The sequence below is a fragment of the Otolemur garnettii genome, unplaced genomic scaffold, assembly GCF_000181295.1.
Source record: "Otolemur garnettii isolate 467f Iridium unplaced genomic scaffold, OtoGar3 scaffold00146, whole genome shotgun sequence".
NCBI lineage: Eukaryota > Metazoa > Chordata > Mammalia > Primates > Galagidae > Otolemur > Otolemur garnettii.
In genome coordinates, this window is record NW_003852541.1 from 1699361 (window position 1) to 1715341 (window position 15981).

A 15981-nucleotide genomic window follows, 5' to 3' on the forward strand; every position below is an offset into this window, starting at 1 on the left:
CCTGTGTGTATACACACATGCAGAGACGCACGTGCACACACACCTGCCTGTGTGCATATACACACGCACAGACGCACGTGCACACAACCCCACCTATGTGCATATAAACACACGCAGAGACGTACACGCACACGCACACGCCTGTGTGCATATACACACGTGCAGAGACATATGTGCACACACACCTGCCTGTGTGCATATACACACGTGCAGAGACACATGTGCACACACACCCGCCTGTGTGCATATACACACGTGCAGAGGCGCATGTGCACACACACCTGCCTGTGTGTATACACACACGCAGAGACAAACGTGCACACACAGTCGCCTGTGTGCATATACACACGCAGAGACGCACGTGCACACAACCCCGTCTGTGTGCATATAAACACACGCAGAGACGTACGTGCACACACACCCGCCTGTGTGCATATACACACGCAGAGACGCATATGCACACACACTCACCTGTGTGTATATATGTACACACATGCACACTCACTGATACATGTAACAGACACATGTAGACAGACCCACCCACCCACATGCCTACCCAGGTATGCATAGGTGTGTACACACATCCATACATGCATGTACACACAGATGAGAAACATAGACTTCTACACACACTTTTTTCCTGCCTTCTCAATGACACTCATTGCAAGACATTTTTCTCCCACCAGTAATAGAATCGAACATTTTAGACCCAGTGAAACAATTTCTCTTCCTAAATGGACAAGTGTGAACTTGACCTTGACATATCAAGGCTCAAACCATGATTCTCATTTCCTGCTTTTTTAGGAAGCAGGATTGAGAGGCAGCATGGAGAGGGTGTCCTGGGGACTCTGTGTGCCTGATTCTGGTGGTATCCCGGGGGGATCCCAGGAGGTATTCCATATCTGTTATCATAGTTCATGGCAATTTATGCCTCATGCTTCTTTTTATAGCTCTTTTTCTCATTTGATTTCTATGGTCACCCATCAGTTAGCATCAGCGTGCTTTGAGGCTGGTGAGATGCCTACTCTGGGGAGAGGAGGGTGGAGGTCTGAGGTGGGACAGTGTTGATCCGAGGTCTGTCAGACTCGGAGCTGAGCCGTTTCTTGGGCCCTGCTCCCTGATTGAGCTTATGGAAGCCCTGGGGTGCCCCTTGGTGAGGGGGGAGAGTGTATCCCCTGTCCCCATACAATAGGGGATCTAGGTGGGGTGGGGATAGACAGCTATGTCCTGGCTTAGAAAATGGAGATTCTATGGCCCCCTGACTGGGGGGCCCCTTGAGCCTTGCCTCTTCCTTGGGAATCCTAGTGTCAGGAATGTTCCTGTGCTGGTGCCAGCATCCAACTGGACATGGCCCAGGACCCAGAGGACGCTGGCTGGAGGTGGTGATGGCCTCTCTAATCTCCTTTTGCAGACAGATTAGAAGAAACTGAGCTTGAGAAGCCAGAAAGACAAGGTAGGTCCTGCCTGAGTGGCTGGGGCTCCGCTGGTCACGGTGGGCCTTGGAGGTAATAGCAGGGCAGGGCTGGCAGAATTGGGTATGGCCTTCACTCTCTATGGGTTCAGGCTGGGGGTCTAGGGGAGGCTGCCTGAGGTGGGCCGATACTTCCTCTGCAGTGGCAGTGGAGGCCTTGGGGGCCACATATCTTCCAGTGACCATGCCAGCCTCTGCCTGGTTCCCCAACTGAGCTAGAGTGCTTCCTCCTCTGCTGACCCATGCATGGCTATGGGTTCCTTTCCGGTGACCTAGAAGAGTTGGCATTTGCCCTGGCTGTGACTCAGAGAGGCACGGCCACCCTGCCCACAGGGATTAGATGAATTCAGCGCCTCAGGGTGGAGAGGACATCCTTCCCTAACTCAGGTCCCTCAGAGGTCCACTCCTTCCTGGGGAGAGACCCTCCCCTTCTCCCCCCCATAGCTCTGCTCTTCCCCTACACATGGTCCACAGGAGTGAACCTGGTGGGGTGGACACCAAGGGGCCTTTGAAATTCCCTGGGGATGGGATCCCTCAAGTACAAGCTCCAAGGGTCACTCTGGGACAAGGGAGAGCCCTGAGGGGAGGGTGAGGGTGCCTTCCCAGGATGGATCCCCAAAGCTGGGAGGCTGAGATGATTCTGGAAGCCTGTCCTGGGGGGCCACTGCCTCTGTGAGAAATGGGACACAGTCAGGAGGACATTTGCTCCTAAACCATATTTAATTTTTTTCTTATTCCGAGACTTATAAAGAGTTATGAGTCTGCTAACTAACAAGGAGACTGTTTGAAAATATTTTTAAAATGTGAACTGGAGGCTCGGCGCCTATAGCTCAACCGGCTAAGGCGCCAGCCATGTACACCTAAGGTGGCGGGTTCGAATCCCCAGCCCGGACCCGCCAAACAACAATGACGGCTGCAACCAAAAAATAGCCAGGCGTTGTGGCGGGCGCCTGTGGTCCCAGCTACTTGGGAGGCGGAGGCAGGAGACTCGCTTGAGCCCAGGAGTTGGAGATTGCTGTGAGCTGTAATGCCAGGGCACTCTACCCAGGGGGACAGCTTGAGGCTCTGTCTCAAAAAAAAAAAAAAAAAAATGTGAACTGGAAACAGAAGAGTCTGTTTAAATTCTGATTCTTTCCTTTCCAATAAATCCCCTTTTAATCCCATGTTTTTCCAACAGGAAACATAGCTTGTTTGCTCACCTTCTGAGACACGGCATCCACCCAAAGCTGGCAGTTGCGCCAGCGGGCACTGTGGGCAGCCGCGTCCTTTTGTTAACACTTTAGGGACCATGGGCCTCAGATTATCAATCCTCCCAAGGTGAAGGTGGCACTCTGTGCTTGTCCCAATCTTCCTGTTGCTCCATGGTGGAGCTGCGCGGTTGGCCACAGCACTGTGCCCTTGGCTACTGTGGCACTTTGGAGCTAATGCTTATCAATGGCTCTGAGGGGCTGATTTCATGGATTTCTGCTGCTGATCAGAGGCCTAATAATATACTGACAAAGTATATTATTTGCAGTCACACATTTGCAGTCATAGCACTAAGTGTGGATGGGTCTGGTTAGGTGGCTTTGATTCTTTATAAAAGGGAAAGGGATCTCCATGTGCCTGCTGGGCTATCTCCTAAACCATGCTGTCAGAGAGGCAAAGAATGGGAAAAGGTAGGTTATTTGGTAAGCGAGCTGGCCAGACAGATCTGTTCTCCCTGTGATCATAATTACTGAGTCCCATTGTGTTATCTAGACCCTGGGCGTGGCAGGTCATGTAACTCTTAAATGCCCACCTCTAGCCTGAGAGGCCCTGCCCCCAGGGAACCAGGACCCACGTCCAGGCTCTCATCCATCTGTCTGGGTGTTTTGTCTGACTTGCAGAAATGCCTCCACCTTGCCTGGACCCAGACCCACATGAGACTCTGCAAAAGGTGAAGAATGTTCTAGGACAATGCAAGACCTGCCCAAGCTGCCCTGAGGAGCTAGTGTCCTGGGGTCTCCATGTGGCATCCAGTGAAGTGAGTTCACTGGACACCAAGGAACCATCTTTCCACCTGGACACCGAGGATGACTGGACCAACACCGAGGCCCTGGGCCCACTGCTGCAGGCCCTGAACGCCCCCGGTTACCAGGCCTGCTTCCGTGGCCTGTATGACGCCACACTGTCATGGCTTAGTAGTGTGTTCTCCAGCTTCACCGACGAGGAAGAGCTGGCTGGGTGCCTGGCACAGGCCCGGGGGGCAGCCAAGAAAGCCGGCTTGCCTATGGCCCTGGCAAGACTCTGCTTCCTTTTGGGCCGGCTGTGCGCCAGAAGGCTCAAGCTGTCCCAGGCCCGGGTGTACTTCGAGGAAGCCCTGGGAGCTTTGGGGGGAAACTTCAGGGACCTCTCCCTGGTGGTGGCCGTGTATGCCAATCTGGCCACCATTTACCTAAAGCAGAAGAACAGGGAGAAGTGTGCGCAGGCGATGCCCAAAGCTGCAGCCCTGCTCCTGGGGACACCCGGCCACATCTGTGGCTCCGAGGCAGAGGCTGAGCTCCTGAGGTACGCGCTGCGGCGGGCTGTGGGTGGCCAGAGTCTCCAGGCCGAGGCTCGGGCCTGCTTCCTGCTGGCCAGGCACCACATCCACCTCAAGCAGCCCGAGGAGGCCCTGCCCTTCCTGGAGAGGCTGCTGCTTCTGCATAGGGACCTGGGGACCCAGGAAGCCTTGTGGCCCTCAGACTGTTACCTGCTCCTGGCAGACATCTATAGCCGGAAGTGCCTGCCCCACCTGGCCCTTAGCTGTATCAAGGTGGCCTCACTGCAGACACGGGGCTCCCTGGCCAGCTCACTGAGGAGCGTGGACCTGGTGCTCTGGAATGCTCCCCGGCTCCACAGCCAGAGGCAGGCAGCCCACAGTCTCCCCTCCCAGACTGCCCACTACCTCAGGCAGGCGTTGGCGTCCCCATCCTTGAGCACAGTGTGTGCCCTGCGTGGCCCCCTCTACGCCAGCCTGGCCCAGTTGCACAGCTACCACGGGCAGCACAGGCCAGCCATCACCTTTATGATGCAGGCGGTGGAAGCTGATGCTGTGGCTGGAGTCCACCTTGCTGTGGACCACCTGGTGGCCCTCGCTTGGCTGTATGTGCTTTATGGGCAGAGCCAAGTGGCCCTGGACATCCTAGAGTCCATCCTGGATGCAGAAGTGGCCAGTGAGGGCCAGGAAGGTGTGATCACCAACATGGCAGCCGTGGCCTTGAGGAGGACAGGCAGGACCCGGCAGGCAGCTGAGGGCTACTACCGTGCCCTGCACCTGGCCAGGGGCCTGGGCCAGCTACAGAACCAGGCAGTGGTGCTGGCCAACTTTGGGGCGCTGTGTCTGCACGTGAGGGCCAGTAGGCTTGCCCAGCACTACCTCCTAGAGGCTGCCCAGCTCTTCTCACGGCTGCCCAGCAGGGAGTGTGGCCGGGACTTCACCCAGGTGCTCCTGCAGCTGGGCCACCTCTGTACTCGCCAGGCCCTTCCCCAGCAGGGCAAGTGCTACTACGAGTGGGCCTTCCTGGTCGCTGTGGACACGGACCACCTGGAGAGTAGGTGCTACTCAGTTCCCTCCTCTATCCCTCCCTGGGTTCTATGTCAGGGCTCACCCGGGGCTTGTGACTCAGAGCTGAGCAGTGGTTTCTCCTCCATGGTGGATGCTGAGTAGTGACTAACAGCAGATGTTGGCACTCCCCGAGAAAGGCTGCCCCACGCAGGACCAGCCACACACAGGGAACCAGCACATTCTTATTTGCTGGAATGGTTCTGGTTTGAGCACCGAAGGAGGTCCAGTCCACTGGGGCCTGTAGGTCACCTACACATACCCTGGCGCTATTGGCTCTCCTCATTGAGAGGAGCCCCAGGCCTTTTGTGAGCAGGGCCTTGAATTCATGTTCTCTCCTTGGGATCTCCAAAAGTCCTGCACCCTGACACATCCCCACTTCACAGGGCACATGGAGGTGGGTGGGCACCCCAGGCCACAGAGCAGTTCAAGTTCATGCAAAAACTCTTGTGCAGGAAGCATGCTAGGGTCCCCCACAAATGAGACTGGGGAGGGGTGCAAGAGTGGGAAACTGACATCCAGACCAGAAAAGCCACAGAAGTGGGTGATCGGCATGATAGCCAAGCCCCAACTTGTGGCTTAGGGATGTCTCTTTAGTCTGGGGTGGAAGGATGATGCCCAGCATGGGGTGAGAGGTGAGGGGCTGCAAAGGCCCAGGGGGAGTGAGCAGGCCATGCAGGGAGGGGCAGAGCTGGGAGTGGGGTCAGGGGCTGGATGGGGATAACCTCAGTTGGTTCAGGAGTCTCTGAGGGCACTGGGGAGCCACTGAGTGCTACAGTGCCATCACCCTGGCTGTGTGTAGTGAATGGATAACAGTCTAGGCCACCAGGGACAGAAGGAGGAAGGGGTTGAGGGGTTGGGAGTTTGAACCCCCCTGCCCTGTGGCACTTTGTCCGTCCTCCCAGGATGGCTAAGTAAGACTACTCAGAGATGACACCTGTCACCTGGCTCCAAGTCCCCGGGGATGCACCAAAGCTTCCCATTCCTAAGCCAGGCCTGTCACACACTCAGGCCCTTGAAGCGACAGAGCTTTAGGAAGTGACCACATAAAGGAACCTTGGACATACTGTGTCTGCCCAAGGAGAAGAGGGAGAGTCCAAATCCAGAGCTTTTCTCCCACTAGGTGGGGCCCTGAAAGAGGGGCGGCCTCTGGATGCAAGGGGTCCGTTGGAATCTTTAGTAGGGGCCAAGTCTCACACATCCCCTGTGGCCTCGGGCTGTAATAGCACCTTCTCCTAGCAGGTCCTTCCCCAGGAGACTTGGAAATGCCAGGCAGGGGGTCCAGGGGACCACGTTGCCCTCTCTCTCATGTTGAACAACCGAGGTGACTGAGGGCTGGGCAGATACCCTAGAGCTAGCAGGTGCCTACCCAAGTCATTTCGCAGTCTCTGGCAGTTTGTGTTTTTCTAGGAATTCGCCATTTTGTCCAGGTTATGTGATTTGTTGGTATACAGCTGTTCGTGGTATTCTCTTATAAACCTGTTACTGTGAAGTGGGCAATAATGTTCCCTCTTTCAATTTTAATTTTAGTAATTACTTTCTTTTTTTGTTTTTGAGACAGAGTCTCACTATGTCACCCTCGGTAGAGTGCCTTGGCATCATAGCAACCTCCAACTCGGGTTCAAGAGATTCTCTTCCCTCAGCCTCCCAAGTAGCTGGGACTACAGGTGCCCGCCACAATGCCTGGCTATTTTGTTGTTGCTGTTGCAGTTGTCATTGTTGTTTTAGCTGGCCCAGGCCAGGTTCGAACCCACCACCCTCAGTGTACATGGCCAGTGCCCTACCCACTGAGCTACGGGCGCCACCTTAATTTTGTAATTTCTGTCTTCTCTTTTCCTGGTGCAAGCTTTGTTAATTCTGTTAATCTTTTCAGAGAACCAACTTTGGGTTTCATTGACTTTATTGTTTTTCTTTTCTCTATATCGCTATTTAATATTTCCACTCCAAGGATTATTATTTATTCCTTCTGCTTTGGGTTTTGTTGACTCTTCTTTTTCTAATCTCTGCTGGAAGTTTAGGTTTCAGATTTGACATTTTTCTTTCTTCTTTTATTGTAGGCATTTATAGTCATGAATTTTCTCTAAGCACTGCTTTAGCTGCCTCCCACAACTTTTGATTCATCTCAAAGTATTTTCTCATTTCCTTTATGATATTTTCTTTCAATCATTAGTTATTACGAGTGTGCAATATAATTTCACATATTTTCGAATTTCTCAAATTTATTTTTGTTGTTCATTTCTAGTTTCATTCCAATGTAGCTAAAGAACATAGGTGTTTCAGTCCTTTCCTGCTTACAGGGCCTTGTTTTATGGCCTGATCAGTGGGCTGCCTTGGGGAGCCTTCTATGGGCATTTGAGAAGACTGTGCTCTGCTGGCGCTGGAGGCGTGATGTGGTGTTGTTAATCTCCTGTTTTCTTGATCCTGGGAGTGATTTTGGCAGTCAAAAGCACTCTACTGCTTACAACCCCCTGGTTTTAGAAGAGGCCAGTAGCCTGTGAGTTTGGAGCCTGGCCTTGTGGAAGGAGTGTCAGCTTTGGGGTGCCAGAAGGCAGATTTGAATCCCATTTCAGTGCAGTTCTTGGACTCTCAGGGTATCCATCTGCGATGGGGGTGCTGGTGTTCTCAACCTCATCAGCTCAGTGTGAAGGCGGCCTCTGTCCTGGCCAGAGGGGCTTTGTGAAGCAGAAGCAAGTGGCCTGGTATGATGGCCAGGACCCCCAGCCCTGGGGCTTGTGAGGAGGCTGGGTATCGTCTCTTGAACACCTGCCACAGGCCCTGCATGAGGCTCTTGTTGGTGTGCCCATTATCTGTGTGCCCTCAAGCAGGACACCCTGCTATCTGGGCTCAGTTTCCCCATCTGCAGTGACCCTGCTCACAGAGAGTAGAAGAGACAGGCCTATGGCAAGGGGCCTCTGAGCCCACAAATGTCCACTGTGAGGCTGTGAGGCTGACCTCTTCCTTTTGTGTCCCACCCCGCAGGCCAGCTGCAAGCCGTCCAGTGGCTGTGCCACTTCTACAGCACCGTCATGCCCAGCGAGGCCCAGTGTGTCATCTACCATGAGTTCCAGCTCTCGCTGGCCTGCAGGGTAGCCAACAAGGTTCTGGAGGGGCAGCTCCTCGAGACCCTCAGCCAGCTCTACCTGTCTCTGGGCACTGAGCGGTGAGGGCTGCCTCCATGGCAGGGGGTTGGGAGGCACAAGGAAACTGGGCTGGGGCCCCAGCGGACCCTCTCCTCGGGCGGGCATGGGGTCATCCTGACATTGCTCAAGACCTGTGAGTCCCATCTTGGGCCTCCCTCCACGGTCAATGTCAATGTGCCCTCCCTTCCTCCCCCCAACCCCAGCACAGCTTCCTGTGTTGAATGTCTCATCCCCCAATCAGCAGTGTGTGCATTTCTGGGCCCTTGTTTGTACCACAGTGGCTTCTGTAAGCTGTCCTCTCCTGCCCAGAGTCTTCACACGCTGGCCTGGCTCTGGGCTTGGGTAGTCTGGTCCTCATCTGTGCCCTCAGACATGATCCCAGTGGCCACGTGTGCCTGGAGTCACCTTGCCCACAGAAGGCAGAGATGGTTGTCCCACTTGCTTTCCTGGGCAGGGTTTCAGGTTCTGGTGTCCCATGCATGGCCCACGCTGAGTGTCCTGACCTGGTAGGGTGATGATGGCCCCGGCCACACTGCAGTGAAACCCCCTTGATAGAGCAGGGAAGGAGCTAGACCTCCATAAGGACTCACGAGATGGCTCCCAATCTTGGCCTTGGTTTCACAGCCTGTGTGCTAGAGCCACCCTTCCCCAGACGTGATCCCCAGATTGGTAGAGCAGTGTCCCTACTGCTGGGGAGCAAGCTGGAAGTGCATGTTCTTGGGCTCCACCCCAGATCTGTCAGATCAAAAGCTCTGGGAGCTGAACATGGAAAGCCTCTGATGCATTTGCACATTTGGGAGTCACTGGCCTGGATAATCTCCGACCTAACTTGATGCTAATGACTCCTGGTGCATCTGGAGAAGACACAGGCTATGCTGGGGAGGAGGGGAGAGCAGATAGATGAAGTAGCATGCCCTCCTGGCCACATGGCTGGCAGGACACTATGTCCTTGAAGAAGATCCTTTATCTTTTCCAGGCCCTGTGTGTTTATCCCGGCCCTCTCAGCAGCCCAGCACCAGAGGGCCTGTCCTGTCCCAACATTCCAGGTCCACCTGTCACCAGAACCCCACTGGGAAGAGCCTGGGCTGGTCCCCTAAGGCTGGCCAGCCTGGGAGCTGTTATGACACTCTTGTCTGGTTCTAGGGCCTACAAATCTGCCCTGGACTATACCAAGCGGAGTCTGGGGATATTCATCGACCTCCAGGAGAAGAAGAAGGAGGCGCATGCCTGGCTGCAGGCTGGGAAGATCTACTACATCCTGCGGCAAGATGAGCTGGTCGACCTGTACATCCAGGTGCAGGGGAGGGTGCAGGGGCCACTGCTGAGTACCTGATGTATGCTGCCCCCACCTCACAGCCTATCCCAGGGCCAGCAATGTCCACAGCCATCAGAGCTCCCTGGGCAGAGGTGTGGCTCTCACGATGTCTAGCACCTGCTGGTACACAGCAAGAGCTCAGTAAATGTGCAAAGGATGACCCCACTCAGGTGGCACACAGGGTTCACTTCAGTAGCATATGGCATGTCTCCTTAAAAAAGGTGTTTACATAGATGCCCTGTTTTAGATGCTATCCCAGACAAACATTATTTGGAACAAACTGAGAGGCCACTGAGCTTTCTGTATTTGAGCACCTGCTGTGTATGTGTCCTGAGCCAGGGGCAGACCAACTGGAGTCAGGAGTTCATGGCTAGGAATGTGGGCTCCCGGTAGCCTGGGGGTGGGAGGCAGGGTGAACAGAGACTGAGTGGGGTGGGTGCCTCTGCAGGAGGGGGCTGTCCTGGCAGCAGACCCCAGGCAACAGCAAACAGTTGGGTCTGGCTGGGTCGTGGTCAGGGCCAGACCACCTGGTCATTCTCTTAGGAGGTGCCTATTGTGTGCCTACTGCATGCCAGGTGCTGTGGTAGGGCCTGCACGTGGCAGAGAAGCCTGAAGACTTGGGCCTCTTCCTTGTGGAGCTGACCCTTCTGGTGGGAGATGGGCAGACACAGCTGGGTCAGAGGTAGCTGGGGGCTCAGAGGGAAAGCAGCGGGCCTGGTGGCACCAGAGCAGAGTATGGAGGACTGAGAAGGGGGAGCATGGTGGGAGGAGCTCATGACTGAGCTCTTTCTAGCAGGTCAGCCTCTCCTGCTGGGCCCTGGGTTTAAGCCACAGGGCACACCATGGTACCCATGGTGCATATGGTTACTGTCCTTGTGTCACAAGGTTGGGAAGGCCCTTGGTGTACAGGGCTTCCTGATGTGTGTGAGGGAACAGAGGAGGCTGGCTGGGGCTTCCCACCTTAGCGTATGGCCACCCCAGCAGATGTGGGTCTTGAAAGCTTCTGCCTTCTTGCAGGTGGCGCAGAATGCAGCCTTATACACGGGTGACCCGCACCTGGGGCTAGAGCTGTTCGAGGCAGCTGGAGACATCTTCTTCAATGGGACCTGGGAGCGGGAAAAAGCCGTGTCCTTCTACCGGGTAAGCTGCTGCCCTGAGTCATGTGGGGGGTGCCATGTGGACACTGAGGGCAGAGGCACAGCTGGAGCAGGACCACACATGCACATGCTCAGTTTCCTGGTGGCTTCACCTGACATGGGCTTGACTCCAGTCCAGACGCAGTGGTAGTCTCACCCATGCACCTTGTGATCTCAAGCAATCCTGGCGGGAAATCCTGTCTACATCTTATAGGTAGGAAACTGAAGCCCACAGAGGCACAGGAACGTGTCAGTGGGAGACCCAGAATGACACCTAGGTCTGCATGTGCCCCAGAATGACACCTAGGTCTGCATGTGCCCCTAGGGAGGATGGCTTCTCCCGGGTGGCTCAGTTCCAGGCACAGATAAATGTGGCATTTCTAGACAGGGGAGAGGACTGCCATCCTTTCATTCAGTCTCCAGATAGTTTAGCCACATGGGCTGGGGGTCACTCTCCAGCCCCTAAGCTGACCCTTCTCTTGGGGAAGGGAACTGTGTCTGGGCCCAGGGTAGTTGGGGAATGGGAAGCTCTGAGCACATGTTTGGGGCCCTAGGGCACTGGGAATGGAGGGTGCTGCAGGAGGCCTGATCCCCCCATGTCTGTGTGGCAGGACCGGGCGCTGCCCCTGGCGGTGACTACAGGCAACCAAGAGGCGGAGCTACGGCTGTGCAACAAGCTGGTAGCACTGTTGGCTGCACTGGAGACGCCACAGGAGGGTCTGGAGTTTGCACACACGGCCCTAGCGTTAAGCATCACCCTGGGTAAGCTCCCCAGGCCCCCGCCCCACCAAGGTCCCCACCCCATCAGGCCTCTGCCCTACCAGGGCCGTTGCCTCCAGGTCTGGAGGGCAGGAGCAGAAACAGCTGTCAGGCTTTTCTGGTTTCCTGTCTAGGTGGGTGGAGATCAGCAGCAGATCTGACTAGCTGGTTCCCTGCACTGCTTGCCCCAGGGGCACAGTCCAGGGGTCCATGAACCGCAGAGCTCCCTGTGTGGCGAGGCTGTGCCCAGCTCTTTGGCTTCCTCTTCCCCTTGCTAATCACAAGGGCCACCCAATATGCCTCGATTCTACATACTGCAGGTGTCCCACAGGTCCCCAGCATGCCAGGCTAGGCCACCTGTGCCTCTGTGCAAGATGGTCCCTTCCCCACCCTCAACAACCACTGCCATTCTCTGGCTGAAGAAATCCCAGTCCCCTTTCCAGAATGCACATCGCTCAGTCCTGGGCATTACTTCTGTCCCGGCACCTAACTGTGCTGTACTGGGGTGGTCTGTCTTCCTCCAGAGAGAGGGAGCCCCGATGGGCCGGGCAGCACCTCGTACCCCAAGCTGGCGCACAGGAGGTGAGCAGCAGCACCTGAACGGGTCGAATGGAGAGGTCCCAGGCTCTGCCTGGGAACAGAGAGGATGCTGGAGACCACCTGGGCCAGCTGCCCGTTTGCAGGCCAGAGCAGGGCCTGGGGCTCAGATGTGCAGTGGCTCCCAGGGTTGGGAGGGTGTTCTGCTGCTGATGCACCCAGGAATGCTCAAATGCCACATTTGCAAGTTGGCTGTAGTCTTGGCACTTAAAGTGCACAGGCCGCATGGCTTTTGAAGTCTCCTCATTAAAAACAGTAGCCCTTGCTACTGCAGGTGGCTGCATGCAGGCATAGCAGAGGTGTCCAAACTCATGACTCTGCCAAACCTCAAGGCAGGTGGGAGCAGGCATTATTAGCCCCACTTTACAGGTGGAAAAAGTGAGTCTCAGAGATGGCAGGGGATGGCTGGGGCTGCCCAGTGACAGCCTGAGTGTGCCTTGGCACAAGGCAGGAACTACCTGGTGCCCAGTATATGTTCCCAATGTCCTGTGCCTCACACCTGCTCCTGCCTGTGTCCCTAGGAGACCGGCTGAATGAGCGCGTGGCCTACCACCGGCTGGCCACCCTGCACCACCGGCTGGGCCACGGAGAGCTGGCCGAACACTTCTACCTCAAGGCACTGTCACTCTGCAGCTCACCGCTGGAGTTTGATGAGGAGACTCTGTACTACGTGAAGGTGTACCTGGTGCTTGGGGACATCATCTTCTATGACCTCAAGGTGGCTGGGGAGAGGGTTCCACTTGGAGTGGAATCTGCACCCATACCCCAGAGGCCTGGGTTTGATCCTCCCTTAGCAATGACCAGTGGCCTCCCAGAGGTCAGCAGACAGCATCTGGGCTCCCACCTGGCTGGGCCCCACCCTCAGGACCTCAGGGTCAGTTGGGGGAGGCTGACATGTAAAGAGACAATGGCAGCTGTGGATGAAGAAAAGGGATTATAATCAGGGGGTCCTCCTAGAGTAGGACACAAAGCTAAGTCCTGACAGTCAAGTAGGAGTTAACAAAATGGGAGGTGGGGGGGACATTTGAGGGATCAGCATTATCCCCACCTTGACCCATGTTGCAAGATCCAACCCAAACCCTGGCATCTCCTCCAGGAAGCCGGCCCAGGATACCAGTCTGAGCTGAGCAATTCCTTCCTGGAATCCTGAGACTCTTTCCATCTTCCCATTGCCCAGGCAGGGCGGAGCTGTTTATCACTATCCCACTTGGGCTGCAGGGGGAGTGCCCTCCCAAGTCTGTGCAAGGGATGCCAGCTGGGACTTCTTTTCCATCAGCCTACTGCCCTGCGAGGGGTGGCAAGCTGAACACCTGCAATTGAGGATCCAGGAGTACTGCTCCATGGGTCCCCCAACCCAGGCCAGGGCTCCCTCCCCACCCCCCATCCCAGCAATGTGTCCTTGTTCTGTGTTGGCTGAGGAGCAGGGGGCATCTAGTCCAGGAGCTTAGCTATCAGGGGCTAAACCGGGGCTGCCCCCACCCCTTCCTGGGCTGCCCTGAGGCCTCAGTCAAGTGTTGGTGACACCTGGTGGTCAGAAGTGGTCCTTCTGGCCAGTGGCTAAATCTGGGCCAAATGGTGCCCTTCAGTGCCAGACGTCAAGCTGCCCAGAGACACCCTGCTCACTTGTTTGCCTAGGATCCAGGGCACAGGGCCTTTATCTGTAAGAAAAAGCCTTTATCTCTCTGTGGTTATACCCACCCAGGAGGAAAGGGCCATGGTGCTGGTGAGAGGCTAAAGTCCAGAGGTCAGGTGAGGCTGAGCTCAAGGGGCAGAGAGCTCCTTCCTTCCTCCCCAGGGTAGGTCCCACCCGCAGTCTCACCAAAACCACTGTCATCTCACTGTGTCTTGGGCCCCACTGTCTTTCCAACTTCACACCCTTCTCATGCCCTGAGCGAGTGGACCCTCCTGTGGCCCAGGGGGCCCTGCATAGAGAGGAGTAGGGAAGAGAGAGAGGCAAGATAGGGGCTAGAATAATGCCTGGGAGGTGGGTGCTGTGGGCTAAAGTGGGGCCACCTTCAGGCCACATGTGTACCAGAGTGAACAGAGCAAGGCTTGGTATAGGACAGGTTTGGGGTGAGCCCACCTGGGCCTGCCACTCACTAGCTGCTGCACACATATGCACACACACAACAGCGCACACTTTGGCTGTCTCCTTCCTGTTCAGCTGGAATGCCTCCTCCTCCAGGAAGCCTTCCCATAAGCTCCCTGGTGGAGGCAAGGCCCCCCAAGGCTCCCACAGGCCACCCTGTGTGGTCACTGTTCACTTCCAGGTCCCCAAGACTGGGAGCAGGGATGTAGCAGACTTAGCCATAAGTCCTGGCACAGAGTCCGGTACTTGGTAGGGACCAGGGGAGTTCACTGTCCTGCTGCAGGCTGACTGACTTTCTTTCTCCTTGAGCCCCTGCTCTTATTGGGGGAAAAGGGCTGGTGTATTCAGCTTTTGTCATTTTCCTTAGGGAGCCCTCTTCAAACAGTAAGGAGGGGAGGGTGGGCCAGCTATGGGGATTAGAGAGGTCCCTTAGGAGACTTCAATGTGGAGGCAGGGCCTGGTTGGGTAGGAGGTAAGAGTTGGGGGTGGGCCTTCCCTAACCTGGGGCTGGTAGGTTTGAGGCATAGAAATGAAATGGCAGTGGATGTCCAGGGGAGTCACAAATGGTCCAAGTTTCAGGGAAGATTCCCAGATTTGACACATGTGAGGTGCTTTGCACCAGTGTTGGTCTATGGAAGGGTGGTGTCAGAGTGGGCACAGCCAGAGGGGGCTGTGGCTGGGAGAACTCTGCAGGGAGCACAAGTGGGTCAGACCCAATCTCACCCCAAGGGCAAGCAGACAGTACCTGCAGTGAGGACTGCATGGAGACCAGGTGGCCTCGGATAGAGGGATAGGGAACCTCCAGTGGGATCCAGAATGTGGGGAAGACCCAGGGGCTGGCCAGATGCTGTGATTCCAGGCCCACCTGGAGCTCCGTGGCACCTCCTGGGGACTGCCTGCCTGAAGCGCAGCTGTGGACCACCTAGCAGTGTCCCAGGCTGGTGGGCAAACTGGTGTGGGTGGAGATGAAGTAACCTGGGACAGGAAGAGCCTCTGGGGTCACAGGCTCTGTGCCTCTCATGCCCCCCAGTGGGTGGAGTTAGATACAGAACCCAGGCTGATGCTCTTCTCACCACAGGACCCCTTTGACGCCGCTGGGTACTACCAGCTGGCATTGGCGGCGGCTGTGGACCTGGGCAACAAGAAGGCCCAGCTGAAGATCTACACGCGACTGGCCACCATCTACCACAACTTCCTCCTGGACCGTGAGAAGTCCCTCTTCTTTTACCAGAAGGCGCGGACCTTTGCCTCTGAGCTCAACATCCGCAGGGTCAGCCTGGCTCCCCCGCGGTTCTGTGGGCGCGCCCCCTGGCTGGCACCCAGTCACCCACCCTAAAGATGGTTTCCGGGCAGTGGGATTTGTGCAAGGGGGTCCCTTGACGCCCCTAAAAACTCTGGACACCTCATTTTTTGAGAAATGGAGGCACAAAAGCAGGGGTCAAATAACAATAAATGTTTTTTTCAGTAACTTACTGAAGTCACCAAACATCCTTCCCTGGTCTCCTTCCCAGGGAGCATTAGGGGACCTGGCCTTTTCCCAGGGGCCATCCTACTGCTGTGCCCCGACTGTGGGTATCAGAAGGATGGTGAGTCCAGCAGACCTGGGCAGCCAGGTATTCAGTGTAGCTTTGGGTGAGCCACTTCACCTTGAGCCTCAGTTTTCGTGGCTGTTGGAGAAAGGGTGGTGGGATTCCTGGGGCAGGGTTCTGGAATGGCAGCACCCCTTCCCCCAGCTCTCACTGTGGGTCTGGTACTACCCTTTGCCTCTGGTCCTCAGACCACCCTGTGAGAAGTTGGGACTACTATTGCCACTGTTGGCTGTTGGGGAAATGAAACACAAGAGAAGTTATGTGCCTTGCCCACGGTCACAGAGAAGGTAGGGGGTAAGCCTCAGCACTCCACATGCTGA

General features: G+C 55.8%; 1 protein-coding gene across 1 annotated transcript in view; it reads left to right on the top strand.

The window, feature by feature from the left end:
* The window catches only part of SH3TC1 (SH3 domain and tetratricopeptide repeats 1), a 35622-nt gene extending 20078 nt beyond the window's left edge, over positions 1 to 15544 (top strand). Inside the window, exons 11-18 of the mRNA XM_012810987.2 lie at positions 1412 to 1453; positions 3340 to 5025; positions 8016 to 8196; positions 9320 to 9470; positions 10509 to 10631; positions 11239 to 11389; positions 12505 to 12701; positions 15151 to 15544. Coding sequence (XP_012666441.1) covers positions 1412 to 1453; positions 3340 to 5025; positions 8016 to 8196; positions 9320 to 9470; positions 10509 to 10631; positions 11239 to 11389; positions 12505 to 12701; positions 15151 to 15408 — 2789 coding nt within the window. The 3' untranslated portion in view covers positions 15409 to 15544. The remainder of the gene's footprint in view (positions 1 to 1411; positions 1454 to 3339; positions 5026 to 8015; positions 8197 to 9319; positions 9471 to 10508; positions 10632 to 11238; positions 11390 to 12504; positions 12702 to 15150) is intronic.
* The last annotated feature ends 437 nt before the right edge of the window (positions 15545 to 15981 follow it).